General features: G+C 39.8%; 1 protein-coding gene across 3 annotated transcripts in view; it reads left to right on the top strand.

The window, feature by feature from the left end:
• Nucleotides 1-27,284, top strand: part of DYNC2H1 (dynein cytoplasmic 2 heavy chain 1) — a 410,146-nt gene that overhangs the window by 201,693 nt on the left and 181,169 nt on the right. For all 3 annotated transcript variants that reach the window (XR_010923568.1, XM_067567730.1, XM_067567720.1), the window contains exons 73-78: nt 1,212-1,289; nt 2,323-2,454; nt 5,951-6,023; nt 19,052-19,212; nt 22,239-22,364; nt 23,069-23,179. Coding sequence is in view for 2 of the 3 variants with exons in the window: in XM_067567730.1 (XP_067423831.1) it covers nt 1,212-1,289; nt 2,323-2,454; nt 5,951-6,023; nt 19,052-19,212; nt 22,239-22,364; nt 23,069-23,179 (681 nt within the window). In the remaining variant the exon portion in view is untranslated. The remainder of the gene's footprint in view (nt 1-1,211; nt 1,290-2,322; nt 2,455-5,950; nt 6,024-19,051; nt 19,213-22,238; nt 22,365-23,068; nt 23,180-27,284) is intronic.

Here is a 27,284-nt window from a genome sequence, read left to right as displayed (position 1 = left end):
ACTATTGTGCTGTGCAGAAAAAGTGTCAGTCACAACAAAGGAAATATGTAACACTGCCACCTGATCATCTATCAACATTTTTATTGAGTGCTACAGTCTTGACCTTCATTCCTCTGCAAAAAAAAAAAAATCCTTTGGCAGCTAATTGCTCCAAGTGGTGTCAGTGATAGGCTGGGTCTTTGTCTGGGTCACATTCAGGCAGCTTTGGAGTCTCTTCCCCTTTAAGAGTCCTTCTCCTGTTTGGGAGCTTTATTCCAGCCTTTCTGGGTCCTTGGCTATATGGGTCTCCTGTTTAAGGGGGTGTTCAGTCTATAAGTTACCTTATAAACATCTGGCTTGCCCTTGTGGGTGGCAGAGGCTTGTCAGCTGTTTCCCTCTCCATTGGTCTGTAGTAAGGGCCAGCTACTCCTGAGGCACAGCTGCTTTCTTCCTGGTTGCCACCCTTTCCTGTGACAAGTGTCTCCTTTTAAAGCTTGCTTCCTTCAGCTGGAGCAGGCTCTGCAGGGGTGACTATCTGGTAACAGTTGAGCACAAAGGAGCTTGTTAGCCTTCTCCTGATTGAGATGGGGGTATGCCCCTTCACAGGATTAACCATACTACATTTCAGAAAAGAGCAAAATCTTGTTCCTGTATATTACTTATTTCTTGTTCCATATTTTTTTTTCTTGCTGCTTCGTATACATCAGATGTCTTAGAGAAAAGATCCAGACTGGAACATTTCTAACCTGATTGTTTCCTTTCTCAGTATGACCTCTCCTCCAGTCTGTCCTAAGTTGAAATAAGTCCTGTGGGTTCTTCTACAATGGCCTGCTAAGGGTCCCTATGTATCATTAATATGCTTCAATAAAACAATAAAGCATTACTGTAAAGTTTATTTAAATGTATTAATAAGTATCTAAATTTCAATATTTTAGAGGTACTCATCTGCTGTGAAGATGAAGGGGTAGGAGTAAGCCTCATAGTCAAGTCTGAGGTGCCTCTTATATGAGCAAAATGTAATAACTTTATAAAATAGCAATAATAAACAAACATTGCTACATCATTCATAAATTTATCAATAGAACACCATTGAAAGGTTTCTGTAAAGGACGTTGCCAATGTTTTCATATCTGTTTTCATTTGAAACATTAATTATTAAACAACTTGTAGGTTTGAATTTTATAAACATATGTATAATGTATACAAATATATAGTTTACTTTGTTTTATAAGGATTCACAAAGAGGTATCCGTGACCAAATTCCCTCTTGGATAGAACAGGAACGAACTTGGGCAGTAGCATCTCTGAAGGTATTGTCTATGTGATGAAATTTGAAATGGTCTTGATTTATTTGCAAATACTAATATGGATTTGAAAATAAACTAAATATTTTCCAATATGATGGCAGTTGTAGTTATTTTAAACTATGTATTCAAAATTAGTTAAGAACTATTTATTACCTCTTCCAAAAAAACAGTTTAATATATACCCAGTTGAAAGTAATTTTTCATTTAATCCCTGTTTACTTGAACCTTTTCACTTTTTAGTATTTCTCATCTGTTTCCTACATAATAATGAATTTTAATCTTCATAAAAGTGCATGTGTAATAGTTAGATTGCAAGACTACTCAAAGTATTACATTTTCATTTCATTTAGATAAAAAATAACCATTATGGGAAGTAGAAAAATTACTAAACATTTTTGACATACTAATTTTAGGCTGCTTATGGTCTTTCATTTTAGAAATTTGTATCTACAATTTTACATGCATAAATCGGATAGCTAGATCAAATTTTATGCACACATTTAGAGGCCTGTTTGAGGCTCTATTGGTTAGATTGGGTAGCTTCATATTAATATGAAGTCCCAACATTTTCTTGGTCTTATTCCTGTAAAAAAAGTCTACATTCCTCTGCTGAAAGGAGTGAAATTGAAGTAACAATCCTGAAGTGCTACTCTAGGGCAACTCTCCTACTGCATAAAGCTCACCAGCAAGAAGGAAAGGGCTGAGTGTTCATGGGTCAGGGAGAGAAATTAACTAGCTTCAGAGCACTAGAACTGTGATACTTCAATATTGGTTATTTTTCACTTCCTCCCTTCAGTAGGGAGCAAGAGCAGTTGGGGGAGAGAAAGGTATGGGAGCAACTGGGACAGAGAACAGTAGGTGCATTGAATGAAATAAATTAGCCATGGGTGATGGAAAGGACTGAGGTGGGATGAAGGAAGGGAAAGGAACGAAGAGTTTATAAAAGAGGGAATAAAAATAATACAGAGTATATGTCAGGCTGTCTATAAGTCATTGCTATTTTTTTATTGTTAAATGTTCACTGTTTACTTTGTAGATCTCTCTCCCAGCTTTATATCAGACACTCTGCTTTGAAGATGCTGATCTGTGGCGTTCTTTCTCTCAGAGCTCTATGTGTGAACAAAATTTTCCATCCATTATTGCAAAGAATATTTCCCTATTTCAACAGGTAATATTTTAATACTAAATAATTTTGAAAATACTTCTACTATCAGTGTTGAAACACAGTTTTACTTCATAATTAAGAGATTTAGGCTCGAATCCTGGTTTAACAATAATCATTGCCTATAATTATGTTGTCTTCAATGGGAGCCTGATCGGTTTATCTAATTAATTTTTATTTATTTATTTTTAATGTCCTTTACCATTGTACCAGGGTCTTTAATATATGTGCTGGTGGGCTGGTACTAAAACTGAGCATCTGCTTTAGGATAAGAGACTCTTCGTTAAAATGTACAGGTTTCATTTTCTAGACAGGTGACACTACCTTTTCCTTGTTATTCATCCCTTACTGAACTATTTTTCAGCCTGTCAAGCCGGATATCATTAAATTAGTTCAACAGTAAACATAAAACCCCCTACATTCATGTAATGTTAAGGTTGCAAATTAAGCATTGAAAGGTCAGGCAATACAATAGTTAATGCAACATGAACTCTGTCCCTTTTTGCACAAAAGTCTTTATTTCTGTGTTTTGCATCCACATTATGGAAGCAATTTGATCCACTGAATAGGAGCATGGAATTCGGAGTCAAAAGAAACAGGTTCTAGTCTCTATTCTGTCAATGACTCACAATGTCAACCTTCATTTTTCCTCTTCGTAAAATGGAATTTATGATACTTTTTCACTTGCAAAAGTTCTCTGAAGTATGTTAACAAAAACCCTATAAGTGCTAAATATTATAATGTTCTTATCCTTATTACTTTTCCGATGATAAAATTGGATTATACATAAACACAAAGTACTATACTTAGGAAGGAATAATTAATTGCATAAATACAAAACGGGAAATGACTGCCTAGGAAGAAATATTGGAGAAAAGGATCTGGAGGCTTATAGTAGAGCACAAACTAAATGCGAGTCAACAGTGTAATATAGTTGCAAAAAAAGTGAACCTCGTTTTGGGATCATTTGCAGGAGCATTGTAAGCAAAATAAAACAAGTAATTCTTCCACTTAACTCAGTACTGCTAAGGCCTCAGCTTAAGTACTGTGTCCAGTTCTAGGCATCACACTTTGGGAAAGATGTGGACAAATTGGAGAAAGCCCAGAGGAGAGCAACAAAAATGATTAAAGGTCTAGAAATCATGACCTATGAGGCAAGATTGAAAAAACTGAGTTTGTTTAGTCTGGAGAAGGGAAGACTGAGAGGGGGACTGATAACAGTCTTCAAGTATGTAAAAGGTTGTTATGAAGAGGAGGAGGATAAATTGTTTTCAACCCCTGAAGACAGGACAAGAAGTAGTGGGCTTAAACAACAGCAAGGGAGATTTACGTTAGACATTAGGAAAAACTTCCTAGCAGTAAGGATAGTTAAGCACTGGAACAAATTACCCAAGGAGGTTGTAGAATTTCCATCACTGGAGGTTTTTAAGAACAGGTTAGACCAGTGGTTATCTACCTATTTACCATTGTGGGCTGCATATGCAGCTCTCTCTGTATTATGTGGGCCATGTCCACACAATATAAATTACTACCTGTGTGGCCCTGAGGATGTCACATGGGCCACAGCTGTGCACTGATTGGGCTACAAGCGGTCCACGGGTTGAGAACCACTGGGTTAGATGGTGGTCAGGTTACTAGGATGGTCAAGGTAATACTTAGTGCTGCCTCAGTGCAGGGGACTGGACTAGATGACCTATCGAGGTCCCTTCCAGTCTTGCATGAGATCTTCCAGTCTTCCAGTGTTGCATAAGATCTGCAAGGCTTCTACTTTGTCTTCAATTCATACCTTTTCCAAACGTTGTACAGTGGTTCCCTCTTCTAAATCAGATACTGTCCTTGAGACTGCAGTATCGTCTTCAGTACTGGACTTGCCTCAGAAGCTACCTCCTTCTGCTGAAGATACTGCTTGGAAGTCACCTGAAATGGAGCACCCAGAGGGAGACTTCTTCAAAGAAGAAGCAGAGGTTCCTCACCTTATGCAATAGCTATAGTTGTTTGAGATGTGTGCTCCACTCTCCACCCTATTTTCCCTCTGCTTTGGAGTTACCCCGGTGGGACTTTGGAGTGGAAAAGAAACTGAGGGCAGTTTGCCCAAACAACCCTATATATCCTTGGTCCAGGGCATGAAGAGGTGTAGGGTGCATATGTAGGCTGAACAGGAACTGCTACCAAAAATCTCCAGGGGCATAGGGGGTGCATGTGCACCTGACATGGCACACCTATAGAGACTTGCACATAGAAGAAATCCAATTTATTGCAGAAGGTGAGTAAACTCTACATACTGAACTCTGCTCTTCAAATCAAAGAGTGGCAAGATGCTAATGTTAGTAGCTAAGAATACATTAAATACATTTCAAGTGCAAATTAGCAAAAGTAAGGCTAACCTTGGTGCTTGTCACTCTAGCTACCTACATGACACAATCTCTTTATTGGACAAGGAGTTCCAGCCTGACAGATGTATAATAGGTTCACTTCACCACTAGGGCACCTCCTCATAGCACCACTCCTCATGACTGTGTCTGGGGAATTGCTCTACCTGATCTCAAGCTTCTTCCCATGTCTCGTTCATACTTCAGAGTTGCAGTGCTTCTTCTTTGTGACTCAGGATGCTCCCTTTTCACCCTCCAGTCAGTTCACTATAGTTTTCCCTTTCTGGGAAAATCTCATTGGACTGGATATTATTCTTAGCAGTCCTCCAGTTCAAGACTATGCCACTTTTCCAGTGGCAGGTAGGGAACCTGGGCCTGCCCTCTACTCCGGGTTCCAGCCCAGGGACCCTCAAATAAGCGACCAAGATTTCTATTGTCCCAAAACTTGCTGTCATTTCCCTGAACATTTTTCTTCTATGCCTCTATCCAGCTTCTACTTTACCACCCCTCTGAGGGTACACCCTTCCTTCAGGACCAGGATCCCAGGGCTTCTACTGGCACCCTGGGTTTCCTGTTTTCCTCCTCTCAGCCCAGAGAGTGACAGCAGGCTTCCATACTGCAGCCCCTTGTATCCTCACTTCCTGGCCTTATACCAGCTTCACCTGCTCATGCACAGCTGGGTTCCAGCCTCACTCAGAGCTTGTGTATCAAGCCTAACTCTCTCTTATATGTGGCCTCACAGGTTATTTAATCCCTCCTGAGTCTCTTAAGCCTTTCTGCGCTAGTGTCAGGTGAACACCCCATCACAAGGTGTAGCTTAGGTGGTGCATAGCAATTCTGCGGCTCTCTACACAGGGGTGAATTACACCCAAAAGGAACAGTTATATTAGCTATTTATCTTTGAATTGGAATAGTTTTACTAGATGATTTACAATTATAAATATCAAAAGTCAGTAAACCTATTCTGGAAAAGATGTTTAAAATTCTGTTATTTTGAGAAGAATCTTCCCTCTCCCCCAAAAGGATTTTATTAGATTTTATTATTGTAAGCCTGCTGTTCAGGTTTAAAATTGTTACAACATACTGCTCTTCTAATATACTTGAATCTTACTGAATATACTTTTTTTCTTAAGGTCCTTGTGGTCCAGGCTGTCAGACCAGACAGACTTCAGAGTTCAATGGCCCTTTTTGCATGTAAAACCCTAGGTAAGTTTGATAGTTTTTGTAGCATTTTTTTTCTGCCATTATTTTACAGTTCTTATGTATGTCTTAAGTCTTTAGAACTAAAGAGCACAGTAGGATTTGGATTTGCTTGCTTCTTTCTAGTATACAGGTTTTTTTAATACAACAGGCTAATAATTAATCTTTTTGTTTATACTGTATTTTTAAAACAATAACTACAAACCTAATTACTAAATTTGTTTATTCTGTTCTTTTTTACTATTACTGTACTTCTAAAGGTTCTTTGGAGGGGAAGGGAGCTGATTTTGAATAGATTTTATTCTGTAGTATTTTTCTGTGACTTTAATTTTTGAAAACTGAATTACATAGCTAAGTCAACCTAAGTTTTAGGTGTAGACCAAGCCTCCAATATCTCTGAGACTCAGACATGTCATAGTCATTATTTGTGGCATATGGGACGCAGCAAATTCATAGCCTTGCAACATTGCACACTCAGAACTTGCTGTAGAGGTCTGACAATCAGTCAAGGTATATACATAGGAGATGGATTATTATGGGGATGGGGGCTGTCATGCTGGACACTGTATATTTGTGAAAGTCAGCTATTAAGCTTACACTCTAAATAGGGAAAAAGATGTAACGTGTGCTGTAGAACACAGTGATGTGAGTGGTGACAGTAGCAGGAAAACAAAATTGCATGTATTCTTAACTAAGTGTACAATTTGAAGTCTTCAAAGGTTTCATTAATAAGAAAAGAGGATGAACTACTAATGAATCTCTAAGGGCTTGTCTTCACTATGGCGCTAAATTGGCCCCACAGTCATTGATGCAGCAGCATCAATGGAGCGAGTCTAGTGAAGACACGCTCACTCGATGGCAGAGCACTCTCCTGTCAACTCTGGTACTTTACTGGAACGAGAAGCATAAGCTCTGTCAACAGGAAAGTGTCTCCCATCAACATAGCATAGTGAAGACAGCACAGCTAGTCAATGTAAGGTACGTCAACTTCAGTTACATTACATAAGTAATATAACTTGAGTAACTAACATTGACCTGGTGGTGTAATGAAGACAAGCCTTAACTGTCTATTTACTTTCTTAGCCATTATCAGTAGGCAGTTTACCTGGGTGTCGCAGTACAGGTGGCCCTTGAGAAGGGATTTGAAGGAAAACCAGGGCAGTGGTGGTGCAAACCCATTTGGGGAGGCTGTTGCACACATAAAAGGAAGCATGGAAAAAGGTGCTTGTGAGAGAAGTAGACAAGCAGATGAAAGAGGCTGTTGTTACTGGTAAAACAAAAAGAACAGGTGATACCATAGCAAGATAAAAGATTGGATAAATGGAAGGAGGGACTAAATCATGAGAGACTTAAAAATAAGGACTAAAGTTTGGGTCTGATATGAAGATAAAAGAGAGCTGGTAAAGGGACTCAAAGGCTCAGGGGTGACATGCTTGAAATAATACTGCCAACATTTTTGTAGATCAGCATTTTGCATGGACTAGCCGTCAGTAGTTTGGAATGTCAGTCCAGTAGCTGTTGAGCCATATCTAAAAAATACAGCAATGATCTGTTTGTTGTTTTCTGAGTCACTGTGAAAAACCTAGCTATTTCTTATTAATATAGGTCAACAACAGCCTGTTTCAACCTTTAACTTTTTTAGATTAAGAACAAATGGTACATGATTTGTTTTGACTAACTATCCAGATTGGCCTTATCTAGCTCCAAGAATTGAAGTTATTAGTCTTCTGGAAATAACTCAATTGGTAATCATTCCATTTTTTGCAAGCAGATTTTTTCAAGAAAGTGCCGAAAAAGAACCAACAGACAGAATGTGTCCAACGTATTTACTCATTTAAAAAAAAAGTCTTGAATGTTGATCTTATTGTAGAAGAACAGCTTGGCATAGTTAGTATACTGTAGAAGTCCCACATCTTGTCAAAAATTAGCATTCTTCCTCACTATGTGTGTAATGTCTCATCCACTACACAGTTATGTCTCAGTTCTTTATGCCAGCCCTGGATTTAATAAAATTCATTTTTGTCTTTTGAGTTTGGTAATGCTCATCATTGTGGCTTACAACAGTATTTTAACAATTTTCATTTTGTTTATTGACCTAGCACTTGAATTTGCTTAGATTTGGTGGGCCAGATTTTGACTAAAAGGTGCAGTAGTAATGCCTGAAAAAGATTTTCTTCATACAAGTCTATTTGCAGGTGCAAATGCTCTTTTTGTTTTGTTTTTTCACTCTTACGAGCCTTATATGCTTTAGCAAGCTAAACAGTTTAGACTAGACTTTGGCTTACATAAGAGTTGTAAACTCTTAATTTCTTACTTATATGTGATATTCTTTTAAGAAAGCATTAATTATCATTCTTTTAGAATTTATCATAGTCAAAATGTGAAATACCAGCTTAATATTAATACCTATTTGTACACATAACAAGTAATTCTCCAGTTTGGAGATTGACTGACTTGGTTAAGCATGTCTACAAAGGCCATAGAAACAGCTAATAAGCCAAAGACCATGGTGCATTCCAGGCTCCTCACATATAAGTTTTGGAACTCAGATGCAGCCTACGTCTGCTGCTTCTTTGCCATCACGAACAACTATTCACAGAAGCTGTGTTCTGAGCATGGGGATTTAGGCCTCTCACCCATGTTTGGGTTTTTTGGTGGCATTATTTCTTTTCTTTTTCTTGCTTTCTCTCTGTGGAGATTAGTCATGTAGTCAAATCCTGCTCCAAGAAAGCAAACAATGCCACTATATTTAATGAGAGGGCATTAGCCTACCCTGTCAGAGGTCACTACTGATCAAGTACTGTCCTTCATGACAGTGAATGGACAGACTGAAGCTAGCTCCCAAATGAGAGCATCCATGTATGTTGGCAGCAAGTGCCCAGTATGGTTCTTGACATGAGTGGAGAAATGTCCAGCACAGACCTGGACAAAAGTAAGACCTCGACTTGACCCAGTGTTATCTATCCTGAACCTGAGACCTGCTGTACAATTGAATCTGCTGCCCCAACTTTCCACCTTGGTAACCCAATTTTGTCTGTGCTGTACTTCGCTCAGACAACCTGTCACTCTTCAGGAATATCCTCATGGGATGTTTATGCATTCTGATGCTGAAATTCCAGCCATATTGAAGTGAATGGAATAAAAAAAGAAATTCTGATGACTTCAGTGGGGCAAGATTTTCACTCACACTCTCATGCTTCTCAATGAGATGCTGATTTTGAGATCACTTCATAAATCATGAACAGCTCTTTACAAATAGTATGGGAGTCATGCTTGGAGGGGTTGCTTGTTCATACCTCTTCTGCCCAATTAATAACCACCATGATCACCTTCTCCTTCTCTAGGCCCCTGGGATAAATCTCCTAATTCTAACATGAATTACTTCCTCTGTTTCTTCTCTGTCCTCCTCGGGCTCCAAACCTAGAAAAAAGAAGGCTCCCCAAAGGGCTAAAATCTTCTCTAAGAAAAGCTTGCAGACTGACTTTGGTCACAGAGAGCTTTCCCCCTTGTTACCTTTCACCCAATTGTTTAATTTGTTAATGGAGCCAATTCAAATGGCTTTATTTGAAGAAGTGAAAAAATCAATGGTTAAAATTTATGAATCTCAATAGTCTGATGTCAGATTAATTTACTGAAAACTGATTTTGCTGATACGTAGAAATATATTTTTATCTCTTAACTTCATGTGCTATATTGAAATGCATCTTGTTAGAAGAAATCCCTCGTGCCTCTCCCTCTGATCAAACGCCATTTGAACGGGTGGCCATAGACCTGGTTGGGCCCCTGGAACGAAGTGTGGCAGGATATCGATATCTCCTCATCCTGATGGACTATGCCACCTGCTTCCCGGGGACCATCCCTCTAAAGAATGTTACCGCCCGGACGGTTGCAAGTGAACTGGTCAAGGTGTTCGTGAGGGTGGGGCTACCTCAGGAGCGCCTCACAGACCTGGGAAGTAATTTTACCCCCCAACTGTTTTGGGAGGTATGCGACATCCTTGGGGTCCAGAAGCTCCAGACCTTGATATACCACCCCCAGACCAATGGGTTAGTGGAGCGATTCAATCGGACTCTGAAGCACATGTTCCGGAAGTTCCACCTGGAGATTCTGTGGCGGTGGGACCAATTGATCCCACTCTTGCTCCTCGCCATCCAGGAAGTCCCCAAGGCCTCCACCCAGTTCTCACCATTTGAACTGTTATACGGCCGACAACTGAGGGGAATCCTGGATCTCATGTGGGAGCAGGCCCCGTTGCCGGCGAAGGGACTGCTCCAGTATGTCCTGGACCTAAGGGAACATCTGCGACAGGCTGGGATGCTCGCCCAGGAGAGGCTGCAAACTTCCCAGACCACCCAGGCCTGATTGTATAACCAGGGAGCGCGGGCCCACTCTTTCAAGCCAGGTGACCAGGTCCTCATTTTATTGCCCTCTGCCGAGTCCAAGCTCTTGGCCCAATGGCAGGGGCCATATGAAATTATCCAACAGGTCAGCCCGGTGAATTATGAGGTCCGACAACCAGACTGGCAGAAGAAGAAGCAAATTTTCCACCTTAACCTGTTGAAGTATTGGCGTAAGCGGGAGGGTTTACTCATCGACCCTCACCCCTCAGATCTGGACTTAGGCCCACAGATCCCCGACAAGGAGGACCCCGGTGAGCCCCAGCTGGGCGGCGACCTAACCGAGACCCAGAGGCGACAGGCAATCTGGTGAAAGGATTTGCCACGGCCTTCACCGCGACCCCCGGGAGGATCACCCGGGCATACCACACAATTGAGACCCACCCAGGCGAGGTGGTGCACCCACCATCTGTAGGGGCATTGGAGAAAGAGGTCCAAGCCATGTTGAGGCTAGGGGTGATAGAGCCCTCGACTAGTGAATGGTGCAGCCCCATTGTGTTGGTGCCAAAACCCGACTGGTTGCGCCGATTTTGCATAGACTTCTGGCGGGTCATTCTCATCTCGAAGTTCGATGCCTACCCCATGCCACGCATTGACAAATTGCTGGATCAACTCGAGGAGGCTCGCTATTTTACCACTCTCGATCTCACCAAAGGGTACTGGCAAATCCCCCTTGATGCCAGCTCCAAGGAAAAGACGGCATTTGCGACCCCTAGTGGGCTATACCAATTTATCCAAATGCCCTTCGGACTCCACAGGACCCCGGCGACTGGAGTGAGCACCTAAATCAAGTGGCCGCGGTTCTGAGGACACTGCGGGATGCGGGGTTAACCGCCAACCCACGGAAATGTCGCATAGGGTGGCAGGAAACCACCTACCTGGGATACACCCTAGGTCGGCGAACCCTGCGAACCCTGATTGGGAAGGTACAAGCCCTGCAAGAGTACTCCCAACCGACTACCAAGAAGCAGGTGCAGCAGTTTCTGGGCTTGGCCAGCTACTACTGTAGGTTCCTCCCTAACTTTGCCACCCTCGCCGCGCCGCTCACATACCTCCTGTGAAATGATCAGCCACTCCGTGTCCGGTGGACCCCAGATAGTGACAGGGCGTTTACCACGCTGAAAGATGCGCTGTGCCATGAGCCCGTTTTGTACAGCCCCGATTTTAGCTGCCCCTTTGTGGTACAGTCCGATGCCTCGGCCGTTGGACTGGGGGCCGTGCTCCCCCAGAACTTTGATGGGGAGGAACACCCCATCTTATATATTAGTCACAAGCTGTTTCCCCAAGAAGAACGGTATGTGACCATTGAGAAAGAGGCATTGGCAGTGAAGTGGGCACTCGAGGCCCTAAGCTATTACCTCCTTGGCAGCCCCTTCATGGTGATTACCGACCACGCAGTCCTCCGCTGGCTCCACCAAATGAAAGACACCAATGCCCAGGTGATGCATTGGTACCTCACCATGCAACTGTTCGCCTTTAACATCCAGCACCGAGCCGGTAGGGACCACACCAACGCCGATGCCTTGTCCCGCATAGGAGATGGGTAGCAGGCCAGCCCCGGAGACTGGGAGCTGGACTTGAGGGGGAGGGGTATAGCAAGGCGTTGTGGACTTCCTTGGAGCCTGGGCCCGAGGAAGGGTCGCGATGCCCTGGCCGGACCCTGCCACCAGCTTACACTGCTAAACAGCACATCAGATTTCATCTCACAGAGACTTTCTCAAAACTAACCCATACTTGAGTTTGTTTGGTCCCCTTGCATCTCGGTAAATCATAATTATTCGCAAAACAAATAGCATCAGTCTGTTGTATACTGTTTAATTTTAAAAATAACTGAAACATACTAACATCAAGAAATTGAACTGTGCACCAACATTGGGTGGATCAGTATTACATAGTGTTACAGGAGGTGACAGCTTTAAAATGTTAGTCCTAGTCCTTTAGTTCAGAAGATCACTTTTCTCGCATTTGGCCTCACAAACTGAAGCACAGCATCAGAGATACCCAAAGACTGGCCAATGGCATTTTCAAGCGATACAATACCAAGTGATGTCAGTCTCTTATCAACCATTATCGATCAAAGATATATTTAATGATCTGGAACTTCAAAAAGCGGTGCTCATCACTAGCAACTGACTGGCAGCATGAGCAGAATCCTCAAAGCTGTCCACACATTAGGAAAAGTTCCTTCAGCTCTGCATCATGAATGAATTGGAGAAGTTGGAGTGGAGAGTGTTTCTTGTGTGGCAAAATGTGACAGATCTTGTCCAGTTTAACAGAGGTCGTTATCATTGATGTCTGAACATTCCCCATGTGTCAGCGTCCAGTGAAGGTCCATACAATTGTTCAAGGATGTTTTCCTGTCTGCCAGCAGCTAACTAAGGTCATTCAAAAACCGCCAAGTCTTTTCATGGTGTTTCATTTGTCTAAACCTTTCTTCAGTGGACACTCAAGCAGTGTCAACAAGCAAGCAAAAAAACTCCCTCTTGAATTTTTTCCGAGCTTCCCAACACCTCATCTCTTCCCTCTTAACCAAACTGTCGCATCTTCTGATGAATATGAGTTTCCTTGAGACAGGCTCAACTCCTAAGTTTTCCACCATTTCTTTTGCAGCAGTGATGACATCTTCAAATATGTCTCTGTAGGCCACAACGAAATCAAGGCAGCTTCTCATAATGTAGTAGTGCTTGCAATGTCCCTGAACTGAGTTAGTAATGCCTTGCTTACAGCATTTAGTTGGAACAGGATATCATGCCAGATCACAAATTAGAGCAGAAATTTGAAGTCAGTGATCTGGTTTGCCAGGCTTTGCACCTCATGTTGGATTCTGGCCTCAGCTTTACTCAACTGTGCCCGTTCCTTCAGGGCATCGTACACCTCAGTCACTTTGTACGTCACTGGCCTTATGCTGTCAATGTGGCTCTCCTAGCGAGTGTCACTTAGCATCTTCACGTCAGATTTGTATCATTGTTAGTGAGGATCTTCCACCTGATAGTTGATGCTGAAAATAGGACGAATATCCTTTGCAGTACTCCAAAGAGAGATACAGAATCTAAAGAAGATGACGTTGCATCTGACACAACCAGGTTGAGGTAATGGCAGCCAGAAGGATACAGCCATCCTCGTTGTCAGCAAAACTTACTGTAAATGACATCTTTTCACTGTGACTAATGTTGGGAGTGCAGTCCATTATTACGGTGTGGTACTCCTCTTTGCTGAGCCACATCAATATGTTATTAAGCACCTTCCTTGCCATAAGGTCAATCAATTCATTTTGAATTGTTTTGCTCCAGTAATGATCCATAGCTTCTTTATGAACTACTTGACATAAGTGCTAGGCATGACATCATTGTGTTTCCCAGGGGACTCTACCAAATTTACTGTTTTTAAGGAAATTACCATAATTTCAGTGAACAACTTCTCTGACGAGCCCTGGAATGCCAAATTATTCTTTGCAAGGAAGAGTGTAATTGAGATCAGATCCTCGAGCATGTTCTTCCAATGCTGGCTTTCTAAATTAATAATGTGCTGTTTTCTGTGTCTGTGCATTTATTCAGCTTGATTCTGGACTCAGCCTTCACTCATTTGGAGTAGTTCGTAAAATGGCCAGGTGACTTTTCATGTTACTTCAGATCATCAGTTAAGTTATGTCAGTAAGAGTACACAGAAAGCACAAACAACTGTTTGGCATTCTTGACGAATATTCTGCAGCAAAAACAGAACACTTTCTCAGTTGATTGTGAGTAAATTAGCCAACGTCGATTCTCAAGCACTCTTTTGCAGCGTGACTTTGAGACGTTGCTTTTGCTCATTTACTGGAAATGTCATATCCTTGATTTTGCTCATTTTCCAAGTGAGCCATTACAGATTTTACTTCACAATCATCTTTGGACAGGCCATGAATATCTGTTGAGATGGAATCCAGTCAGTCTGTGACGAATTTTCACTATTGAGATATCCTGGGCTAGGTTCTGCTGTGGCCTTGCAGTTTCCCCCTTCAGTTGCTTAGATGATTCAGTCTTAGGTCTTTTGTTGCCTCTCATTTTTTTCATTGGTATCCCTAGTCAACAGTTTGAAGTTTCTTCAGAGGATTATTTAAATTTTTATGACAGAAACTCATTGCCAGTTTGTTAGGAATGTAATTACTAGAGACAAATTGATATGTGGGGAGTGAGAAGGTCCAGGATTAGGCAACCATCTTCCTCACAGTAGAATGTGACCCACAGGATGAATTTAAAATTTTTTAAATTTAAACTTCCAAGAACTAGTTTCTGATTAATTTTTTTATCTAAAATTAGAGGTTTAAGTTCTCATTTAATTTGCCTTTTAACATTTATGTGGAAAATAAGGTCTTTACGTTACAGTTATCCTTTGTGCAATCTTTGCATTTCAGAAATGGACTATAGTTATAGAAAACATACATCTCACTAGAGAAATAAATAAATATATATATATATATATATATATATATATATATATATATATATATATATATATATATATGAAGGAGAGAGGATGTGATGATGGATGGAGTCCCAACCCTTTTACTGTATTACTGTCCCAATACTAAAATGCACATGTACATCTTGTTTGTCTCTTCCATCCCTAGAAAGAAAAAAATTGAGCTCAAGATATTCTAATAACAGGGATGAAATGTATAGTATCTTCTTAATCACTAACTTTCCATTTTCATTGTTACCACTCTTTAATAAAGGAGCTAACGCTGTGACAGAAAATCCAATAATGAGGCACTCCAGGGTACTCTGTCTTTACTTTATTTTTTAATGTTTGTTTTACTTCGATTGCTTGGTGAAATTCAGTTGAAGCTTAATTTATTCCATCTTTAATTATGGCTGTGGTGAAAAGGAAATCAATCTCTCACTGTATCACACTGAACTCCCCCCCCACCCCCACCCCCGATTCTTCACATTTGCAAAATGAGATTTTATACTAAAATAAAAATGTGTAAATTATATACAGCCACACAGGTGTACACAAGGGAGGGGTACAAGGAGTCTTTCTTTTTGTAACATGTTGGTGGGCACTCCATACAAAGGCCAGGGATAATTGCAATCCCTTCTCCCTCCATGCATCCTTGAGATTGCAAATTGTCCCAAATGAAGCGGGGAATTGTCTGGCCGTACATTGAACAGCAAGCTGCATGATTCTAAATGCCCCATAGTGGGCCAAATTACAATTTATACCATCCATACTAAAGGTCTGAAGATTAAACGTGCATATGAAAAGATACAGTATTATGCATGTGATTCTTTTGTTGTATGTATTTGTCAAAGCTATTTTGTAGTTTCAAGATACAATTTTGTGGAATGCTCTTTATATCTTGTATTATATTTCTACTACACTTTGACATTTTTAATAATTTTTGTAGAGATTTATTTTTTACAAGATCCTTTTGCACTAATCAGCCAGGTTCTTAATAACGTAAGTGTCAACACTTGGCAAAGGCCAGTCAGTACATGCAAACTGTGGCCTAGTTCTGCAGTTTGTAGTACATAAGTGGATTCTAGAATAGAATAGAATAGAATTATTTGTAGGGCTGGCAGCTCTGCCTTTTAAGTTTGCCAGACATGTTCCATTATCAGGTCCTGTTTTCAGTTACTTATAACTTTACCAAACTTTAAACATTCAGTCTGAAATTTTCCATGCTGAGTTTCTGCCTTAAGATGAGTATTTTTGGAAATTTTAATCTAAAAGACCAGTTTCTGAGAAAGAGGCTAAGGAAAAATACCTTGTTTTGCCCATGTTAAATAATTCTTGCAGCCTTTTCTTTGAAAAAACTCTAATTCTGCCATGCTTTGGAGCTGGGACTTGAAATTTGACAGGCTAGTGGCCTTTGGGCCAAGAATGTACCTTTTGCCACCCCTGTGAAAATCTGTCCAAATTTGGCCAAGTTATAATAAAGCTTTGAAAAATCAAAGTTTGCACACATTCACTAAGTTCTTAGATTTTCAGTAGCTAAATTTCTTGAAGATTCCATCCACACTGAGCATGCTTCATCTGCAGCTGAGCAGGGCTTTCCCTGCAATTGCAGCTCTGGGAGCTAATACAAACGAGGCCTTGTCAGGCACCTGAACTGAGAGCTAGGAGACTGCCTGAAGTTGAATTATAGGACTTTCTTCTATATTCTGAATTGGCTCGTAAACTTGCTTCTGACAATTTAAAGCACTATAGAATTTGTACTACTAGACCTAAAATGAGGTAAATATGTTTAAAAATGTGCTCCTCTTTCTAAAATTCAAATATATTTTAAAAGCAGTTTGATGTTTGACATGGAGCCAATTTGCAGCAGCCTTATCAGCAAAGTTTAGAGCCCTCAGAACACCATCAAATCTTGTCATAGGGCAGTTATCAATGTTGTGTGACATTGTCTGTCTGTAGCCAGAGCCTCATGAGGAATCCTCTTGTTGACCCCAAGTGTAAAGGCTGGCTGCACATTAAACCTACCACATTCAAAATCCGTTAAGAAGGGTTCATGAGTAGCATAGCAAATCAAAACCAGGTACACACATGGTCAAGTCAGTTATAAGAGACTGATTTCTGACATCAGCTGCAAGCCATTCTTCACATCACATAGATGTCACAGAGAAATCTGGGCAGACCAAGTGGGCCCACAATGGGTGCCTTGATGAGAAGTGCACTACTGGGTTTAAGAGGTCTCTATTTTGGCTCAGATTTGTCCTGATCTTCTCTACCATTCTGGATGTAGCACCCTCACAACAGATGTGTGGAGGAGTGATGTTGCTTAACATGGGAACCATGGTACTGGTGTGAGTCTCATCATCCCCATTACACTGCACATGGTTAAACGTAGCTCTGTGTTATACTTCCGGGAGCGGTGGGCGCTGTCCGGGGTTCTCTGCTCGGTGTCCCCTTCTGGTTCCCTTCTTTTATACCTTTGACCCTCACGCCCTTTTCCTGTTCTTACATTTGTTGTCCCAAGCAATTAGTTGTATCCTAGGTCTGGTGGCTCCTCCCCTTAGGCTGTGGGAGGAGCCTTGAGCGGTGGGCGGGCTCCCGCCCGCCCACCTGTCCTAGTTTACAAATAGGAGTACCCTTTCATAGCCCTGCGGTCTGGCCCTGTCACACTAGATAAAGCAGCAATGTTTATATGTTAATTAGGCCTTGCATGTTCTGTATCATTAGTAAACATGGTAAATTGTAAAAAAAAAAAAAAAAAAAAAATCAACTTGACATGAGTTGAAGAGAGCCAAATCAGAGCACAGTATTCTGCTGCAGAGTAACAGAGGGCTTAACTGGATGATCGAGTAGTTTGAGTGTTTGCATCCCAAGAAGTGCTGGCTAGTTTGCCTTAAAGGTTGTTATGTGTCCTCACTTTAGTTGCATTTTTCCTCAGGTGGTTAAGATCTGTGAGAGAAACATAATATTGCCAAGCACAGAATTATCACTGAAGCATGTGGTTAAATTCTTTTTACATCAGTGAGACTTCAGTCATACACATAACTTTAAACGTGCTTAAATGCTTTGCTGAATTAGGTCAAAGTGCTCAGCATCAAGTTACATGTTGCAGCAAACTATGGATGAAATTCATCTTCGTGTAAAGAGCATGTGCAAGGTCATCCTCTAATCATTTAGGCCCTCAATATAAGCAAGACCATAAGGTTTATATGGTGGTACTGTCACACTGGAGTTAAACTGAGCCTATGTCAAAACTTCCTGTGTTCTTTTTTTCCAGTTCTTCTCTTTCTGTATATTACCTGGAAGATAAGGAGACACAACACTTTTATACATCTCATTGTTCCAGTTTAGGAGCATCATTTTGAATCAGCTTGAATCATATGGATGGGTTATTAGAGCATGGGTGCTTCTATCTACGCTCCCAGATTTTCTTTCTCGTTGTAAGACTAAATATTCTCTATCCAAATAGCTGAAGAGTCCCTATGCTATATGGCCTAAATCATGATCCTTATGAAACATTGATGTTGAATGCTCCAAGGAAGCACAGTCTCTAAGTATCTACAAGGAAGTGTTACTTCCTGAAATCAAAGCAATTTAATTTTGGCCTTATCTAAAGAGTTGTCACTTTTCGTCAGTTCCTGAGATTCTGAACTTTGAAGAAGGCTTTTCCCAATATTAGAGTGCACTTGGGAGCTATTTCTGCTTATCAACTACAAGTACATTTCATTTCTCTTTAGTCCTCTTATTGTTACTATGGGTGTTGTATTTATTAGTTCTGAAGGTTCAAGATTTAATCCCCCCCCCAATACATGTGATGTCTGTATATACATGCAAACAATTCATTGTAATTGAACTATGATATCCTGAAATAATGTGGTGCTAACATATGCACATTTTTGTGATCACTAAGTTCATTCACAGCAGCTAAGGCAGTCCATAATCACATCTGTCCAATTGTGTCTTGATGTTTAATTTTGCAATATGAATTTGTTGTATTACAGTACCTTATTTATATACCAAAGTAGGTTTCTTTTGTATGAATTAAAAGTTTTTTTTTTTTTTTTTAAATAAGTCTTTTAGGAAATAATGTTTTGTTTCAGCCATATATGTAGCTGCTTGATCTTTTAGTGGAAAAAGTTCATTTCTCAGGAGCATTCTATTCTTCTTTGTTGCTTTATTTTCTTAATATTTGTCCTATTGCAGCAATAAAAGAATTGTCTCCAACGCCTCTGAATCTAAAACGTTTGTATAAAGAGACATTGGAAATTGAGCCCATCTTGATAATTATTTCTCCTGGCGCTGATCCTTCTCAAGAACTACAAGAACTTGCCAGTGTGGAAAGACATGGAGAATGTTACCACCAGGTTGGTTTCAGATATGCATAATGATACAATAAAATGTTTGTATTTAAAATATTACAATGGTCATATCAGTGTTATTAATTTCTATTTTTAACTGAAAAAGTCAAATCAGAATTTTAAGTAATATTCAATACTACTGATCATCATTTTCTTCAGGAAGTTTTATTAAATAGTTTGAGAAACATACAAACTAAATTTTAGTTAATTGATAGCTGATAGTAATATGTGTACAGTACTTTACTCTTTCATGTCTGCCCAGTAGATCGTTCAAGATGGCTTCTCTGTGGAAGCATTTAGATTCAAGAGGTGCATGTTTTGTGATAACATGAAGTCTATCACTGACCAGCACAACAGATGCTTTCCTGCCTAAGTGAAAGCTGCTCTAGTTCCACATGTTGTTTGCTCTACGCTGCATTTCATCACAAAAGGTTAATTGATGTGACAAAGGAGTCTGAAGATCATTCTTTAAGAGTGTGTCTCATCAGCCCATCTGTCAGCACACTACAACCTGACTCTGGATTGTACCTGAAAATCCAACTATGAATAAACAGAAGACTCCGAACTTCTCTAAGCCTCTTTGTTTCAAGTACAGAGAATATTTGGTGCTATTGAATGCAGCTCTTAAAATTAAAAAGATGCACAGTAAAGATGAGAAGGACTCATCTTCAAAAGTCAGCTGCTTAGAGCTGACCAAGATTATCTACAATTGGGTCCATATGTGCATAACCGGACAGCAATTAACCTTTTAAGGTCTTCCCATAATCCTGATGCACTTGTCCCCAGTGGGTGTTTGAATCTGAGGTACTCCACTTTGGATCTGACACAATCTTCCTCAACTCCTCTGATGACGTAGTAACAGGATAGTGGCAGCTTAATCTTGCCTCTCAGCAGTCTTTGAATTTGTTCTTTTTTCTCAAATGAATACTAATGTGATCTGTCCCTTCTCTCATATTCTAAAGATTCAAGTCTCTCTGGGATCCCTATCTACGAGAGCAGCTTTCTCACACTTCATCTTTTGACACATCTGGCATTGGCTCTGTATGATTATATCCAAGACTGTCCCTTCCTTCTTGGGCATCTCATATAATGTAATAGAATTCTGGAATGATATCTGGACAAAGAGTGACATTTTTATGGTAAATCTTCTGGAGGTTGTCCTACTAAAAGAAATTAGAAGAGAAGAACTAGATCTCCAAAAATCATCTTCCCAAACATTCCACAGAGAAAACAGAATCTCTCAGATTTTTTAATTTATCTCATAAATCATCTCTGTAAACTGACAGAGAGTAATTCTGAAACGGAGGTGAAAGATAAGTAACAGACCATTGAGGCTTTAACATCTACTTCCACCTCACCTAATAACTTGATCTCCTTTTCCTTATATTCTCCTGGTTATTCAAAAGCATTCAAAGATAAGGTATAATATGTTTGTCTTATACAGTATGCATCCCTGCATCATCAGTCCAAGAGAAGGCCCACAAACTCTTTGATTTATTGGAGCTCAGGGATAAAAAGCAGGACAGCTCTTCCATCAATAGGTGTCTTCTGGAATTAGCCACAGAGTCATGGTTTCCCCTACCACTGTTTCATCAGTGACAAAGAAGCCAAGACAAACTTTAGTAGGTCCCTCAGAAGTACTTTGACTTCTTCTTGACCTATGTTGTACCAAGTCCCTTGTTATTTGACAGTCTCCATTAGATGGTAGGGGAGCTTGGTTGAATTTTTGTTAGGAATAATGTACAGTGCATCTGACACAGATGCCTATTTCATTAACTCAGCAATTTCATTGAGATGAGGAAAGGGAAATCTTGTCTTCACACATCATTCCTCAGAATGTTCACTTTAGATTTTTGACTTCCCATTTGGAAGTCCTAATTTATTTAACAGCCAAATGGGGTCACCAAATGAAATTAATATGCAGCAGGTTTAAAAAGAACAAAAGGAAGTATTTCTTTACACAGTTAGCTGGTGGAACTCCTTGCCAGATGATGTTGTGAAGGCCAAGAGTATAACAGGGTTCAAAAAGTAGTAGATAAGTTCATGGATAATAGGTCCATCAATGGCTATTAGCCAGGATAGGCAGGGATTGCTGTTTGCCAGAGGCTGGGAATGATTGACTTGGTGGATCACTTGATTATTACCTGTTCTATTTATTCCCTCTGAAGCACCTGGCATTGGCCACTGTCGGAAGACAGGATACTGGGCTAGATGGACCATCGATTTGATCCAGTACGGGCATTCTTATGTTCCTTTATTCTTTTGTTCAAACAGATAGGACTTCCAAGAAGACAAGTTCCTCTGCTAGGGTATTTGTATCTCCCCACAGAAAGAAAACATGTCTGTTTCTCCTGTCCTTTACCAATTTTACACTGATGTAACTACATTATTTTCAATATCGTTATTCCTAATTTACATCCATGTGAATAGAAGAGAATCAAACACATCTCTTTTGGTACCAAAGGTGGCATCAGCAATCTCAGTACCAGCAGTGTCACACTTTCAGAGCTCAATATCTAACAAAGCATTTGTATGTCAGCCGCAGAAACAGCACTGCCATCACCCAGCAACATTAGCTCATTCAATACCAAGCACTGATTTTGATATTTTGGCTAGTGAGCTCCAGTCCAATCTTTTGCAATAACCCATCTCCCATTTCATCATTATGTGGGAACAGACTCATTTTTAATTCCATCATAATTATATTGGACCAATGGTTCCTATAGATCATAAAGGATATACCATCTAGATCAAATCACTGACACCTTGTCTAAAATGCTGAGTTCTGTGTGTTGATGCATGTACATTCCCTAACACCCAGATGTTTGTAATGTTTGGAGGATTTGTGAGGTCTGTTCTACTCCTATAAAGGGGATCTGCAAAAGTAAAACATTCAGAGAATTCTAGTTAATGGTGAATAACCTTTCTATTTTGTATTTATAATTTAATTTTAAGTAGGTTGTCTTGTTTTCACTATTAAACAAAACATTCAGGCATAATAAATTCCTGATACAAATGTGTTTCTTGTGCAGGTTGCCATGGGCCAAGGCCAAGCCGACCTAGCCATTCAAATGCTAAAAGAATGTGCACGCAATGGAGAATGGCTGTGTCTGAAGAACTTACATCTTGTCGTATCTTGGCTTCCTATTTTGGAAAAGGTGAGAATAACTGCATCAGACTCATCTGCTTCATTTCAGAAACATCAGGCAACTTCCATGCTATGTATATAAAATTCAGGTTTCTTAGTCACCAGGGTGATTATATGTTTGAAATCAAAGAGAAACTCACCTCATTTGATGTGGTAAATTTAATTTTCATTGTGTTACAGAAAATTAACTATTTCCTTAGAGCCCTATTCTGCCACCCCTATGATGAATTAGTACTTAATTTTTAAGTAGTCCCATTGTGACTCATACGTACTTGAGAACATGTACTGCTTAAGAGACAGTGTCAGCTCAGAATTCATTTTTTAAAAATTAGTTTTAAGTAGTTTGAGTACTACACCTGCCTCTGAGTCCTCCTGCTAGTTTTTCTTGTTTTGCATCATATTTTCCTGTATTTACAAAAAGATTTGTTTCTCTGTTGTGTGAAAGGCTCACACAGGGAGGGGAGAACTGCTATAAAGGTGTAATAGTGAAATAACTATATACAAAGTGTTGTGAAATCCACAAAGTAAACTAAACTGAAAAAATTATTTTCTCCAATCTCTCTCAGTTATTGTAATCTCAGATGTTACTTGCAACAACAGTAGGTGTTTTCAGACAGAAGTATGATTTTAAGTCAGTGGTATCCCTTTAAACTTTTACTGTTCTGCAAAATCATTTATAATTTTTATTACAGTAACTCTTTTTTTTTTAAATAGGAATTGAATACTCTTCAGCCCCAACCTAATTTTCGCCTGTGGCTTACTGCTGAAGTTCATCCAAAATTTACTCCTATTTTGCTTCAGTCAAGTCTGAAAATAACATATGAGGTAAGATTTCTAAGGAAAGCTTTTATTGAATAGCTACAAACAACAAGTATTAATGTAGTCATGAGAGATGAAATAACAGGAATATGTCTAATAAGAGGAAAGTTCAACAAATTGTAACTAATACAGAATATGATTTTTTTTTTTTTTTTTTTTTTTTAGATTTTGTCTTCAATTTTTTCTAATATGAATGACATACAAATTGCTATTCATTTACCTTAGGAGATTTTTAGTGATCAATTCGTATGATCATGTATGAGAATTTGCTGATCCATGAAATTAAATGGTTGTTTATAAGACTTCCTTCTAGAAATTATTTTGTTCCAAATTGGACTTAGAGTGGTGTGAAAATTAACTTTATTAAAAGATTGCATAGTGAAGTGAATCAATGGTTACAATATTAAATATGTGTTTAAAAAACATCTGATTTAAGCAAGCAAAAATGTGGAAATTCAGACTTAAGGCTTTTACATAATCCTTATTGCATCCTGGTATTCCTGAGTAATATTGTTTCTTCAGAACAGTACATGATCATACATAAGTTGCTATAGTGTCTAAGCACAAAGAGAAGAGTTAACAGAATGAAAGACTTATTTCTGAATTTCTTTTTTGTTTTTACTTTTTTTATTAAGAGTGACAATTTCTTGATGTTTCTGCATTATAAGCTGCTCTTGATACTCGGTATCATGCACTACGTCATTTTGGATAATATGTTTTCTCTGAGTTTACAATCTAGCGGCTTAGTTCCTACTTAGTGATCTTTCAGAGTATCCTGGGCTGATAATCTTTCTATGTCTCAATCTGTGACAATGCAGACATTTGTTTCTTCTGAAACAGCTCTGATAGACAGGATGATGTTTTTCTCTCTCTCTAGGTATCTCCTCTTCTTAGAGTATCAAAAATTACTCAAGCATTTATATCCAAAAGCAATGGGAATAGATGGGATTTATGTCTGTTTCAATATTTTAAGTTCCTACCTCATGAAAAATGTTGTAATAGAAAAAGACAACAGTGGCAGACATACTTAAAGTTAAGAGCCTTTGCATAAGGGTGTGTAATTCACCTAGAATCAATAAGGTGGAAAATATAAGTTCCATTGCAACTGCCACAGCTCCGTTAGTACTCTTTCAGGTCATTCTTTTCTAACCTCAGTCAGTAAAAGTAGGACCCACAGGAGCTGTCTTTCAGACCTTTTGCTTTGCTCTTTTTTTAGGATGCAGTTTGACCTTGGGTAGTTTCACAATATCATTTATTGCTGTCTAGATTTCAGTCATGCCAAGTAATAAGTTTTCAGTTGGTGCTGAACCTTTCGTCTCAGGTTTAACTGGTAGCTTCTTTCAAAGCCTTGGTTGTTTTCTCTGAGCTGTAGTAAATCTGCAGTTCAATGCAGCTGCTTCCTGTTCTTCTACCAGTTGAAACACAGAGCAGTCCCTTCATTTTAGAAGATTATCTGCCTGTGACAGCTTAGAGCAGTTGCTTGTCCTTGATGTATCTGTCTGTCTGTCCGTCCTGAGAGCACTTGCTTTGTCAGAGAAATTGTAGGTTAAATTTTTGACTCCTTATTTTCTTTTTTGTTTCTCTGATCTTGTTTTTCAAGGGTTCATTTCATATTCAAATTCCTTCCACCAGTACCTCACTACACAACATTTAAGTTGTTTCCTGTGATACTTTCTGGATGGAAAACTCCTAGGTCCTGCCATAAAACTAATGAAGTCTCCAATTCTACCCCTCTCTGGAATTGTTAAGGCATACTGCCCTGCTTAAGGGCTTGGGAGGGCTCTAGAGGCTGTAGATACGTTATTTTTCTATACTGAGGTCAAGACTTGCAGGAACACTTGAGCCCAGAAACTTGGAGACACAGAAAGCTGACATACAGAAGAGGCATATCTGACCTGCGGTATCAGCTCCAGGCAATGGGTTATCTGTACTTTAACCTAGTTGCATGAGTGTGAGGCAGGAGTGGCAGTCTACACTTCAGAGTCTCTGCATGGATACATCAATGCCAGTCAAAGGAGACTCAGATTTAGCTATGCAGTGTAGGCAGTCTAATGCATCAGCATCTCTGCCTGTACGCACCAGTCTGGAGAAGTGCCTCAGTATCCCTACCTCAGCACATTGGCACTTATACCTTAGCAATTGACAGATAAGGCACACTGGAGCATCTTTGGTAGTAAGGCAGCTCACCAGCACATAGAAGTGAGGTGCATTGCATATCGATGAAGTACCTCATCATGCCTGTGCTTTAAACATGCTGTGTGGGTGCCAAGAAGGTGAGGTGTCCCTTCACGCTGGTGTATAGTTGTCAGAAAGTGAGATACCTTACCACACAAGCTTCAGAGGTAAGGTCTCAACCATCAAACCTGTAGATAAAGTCCACCAGAACTTCAGCTCCTTGGCATTGGCACCTTGGGCATGCTCCAAGTTTGGCACTTTGGCCAGGAGGTGCTTTGAAGGTATTGGTGTCTCCTCTGTCCTTAGATGCAAAGCAGGCTTGGGTGATATTTGCACATTAGTTACCCTCTGTGATTTGATGGTACTCACTGAAAAGAAATTGCTTGATTGCATCTGTCAGAGAAGGGCTCCCTTGGTGTTTTGATTTGGAAAGACACTATCTTCCACAGCACATGTGGGATTGCCATTTCTCCAGAATACACTTCACTGATGTCTTTGGTGATCTAGGGCTGGCCTACTGGAACATAGTTTGCTGTTCTTGGTACCTCTTAAATTCCTTTGCTCTTCTTCTCTGACAGCAGATGATCCTGTGCCACAAAAAGGAGGTAATTCAAGGAATGGACAGAGCAGATGCTCTTCTCAGGAACACCTGAACCAACAGAGTTCAGGACCCCTGCAGCTCCATGTTACAAGGGCATAGCTCTGTGTTCTGAATTCCAAAATAAGGCCAGTTCCATGCTGAGTGAAGTTTTTACTTTAGGCCCTTAGGATAGGGACACCTTCTTACCACTGTTGTGTGGCTTAATAACACACTAGCCACAGAGTCTCTGAGACTCACCACCCATAGAGTCTCTGAGATTCTAGCCCCTTTCCTGATGTTCTATCTCCTTGGTGTTGTTGGAGCCACAACATCGAAAATCATTGAGGCTCTACAATGACATAATTGTGCTGATACTTTCCCTTATCTCTTCATGTAAGCCCAACATCTTATTCTTACTAAGGACACTAGTTGTTGATTTGGCTTGTTTTCTTTGGTGATTGTTATATGGTTGTGCCTCTTAATCATCATCTGATCAAGATGTACATATTTATTTAAAAGGCAAATCATCAACTTGTTAAAAAAAATCAGTCAGAAAATATTTTGCTACTGTTACAAGTAATCTTAAGATTTCTGTAAGTAGGCGAGATTAGCCAAACATTTTCTCTTTTTCAAAGGAGAGGAAAAAATCTTTAAAAATAAGAAAACACGATTTAAACCTAGCTCCCCTTTGACACTACCTCTCCAGTTGATGATTGCCCTATTCTGTTTATTCCCTCTGAAACATCTGGCACTGACCACTATCAGAAGCCAGGATACTGGGCTAAGTGGATCATTGGTCTGACCCAATATGGCTATTCTTGTGTTCTTATACATACAAAAAACATTTGATAATGGCTGGGCAGCAGGTATATAGTGTTACCTTTTTAATACAGTAATCATAATTTTCTCACTGTTACCTTGTGCTCCCCACATCTTATATCTATGTCTCCCCACATCTTATATCTATGTCTCTTGATTTGTACTTTTGAGTGGAGACTGTGTCTATCATATGTATGTTGTATGCCTATATACATAGCACAGGCAGCCCTGATCCTTGATCAAGACCACTAAGGTTTATTGAAACAAATAGTAATAGTGATTGTAAAACAAAAAATGGGATTTGTATTTGAATAAATTTGAATTCAGTCTTTTTTTAAATGAACACATTTCAAGATGATGGTCTTCCCTTAATCTTTCATGTACTGGATTTCAGTCCCTCTAAATTATTTAATGTTTTGCTCAGAATTCCCTTCAGTGAGTCAACATTATCTCCAGCATAAGATGATTCTATTATTAGGCTACCTGCTGTAATTCCTTAATCAGCCTTTTATCTTGTTTTCCAAATCTAATTAAGTT

The sequence above is a fragment of the Emydura macquarii genome, unplaced genomic scaffold (genome assembly GCF_026122565.2).
Source record: "Emydura macquarii macquarii isolate MOO-44397 ecotype Brisbane River unplaced genomic scaffold, CSIRO-AGI_Emac_v2 contig_318, whole genome shotgun sequence".
NCBI lineage: Eukaryota > Metazoa > Chordata > Testudines > Chelidae > Emydura > Emydura macquarii.
The sequence above is the reverse complement of the archived record's forward strand: the minus strand, read 5'-3'. Positions and strand labels throughout refer to the sequence as shown.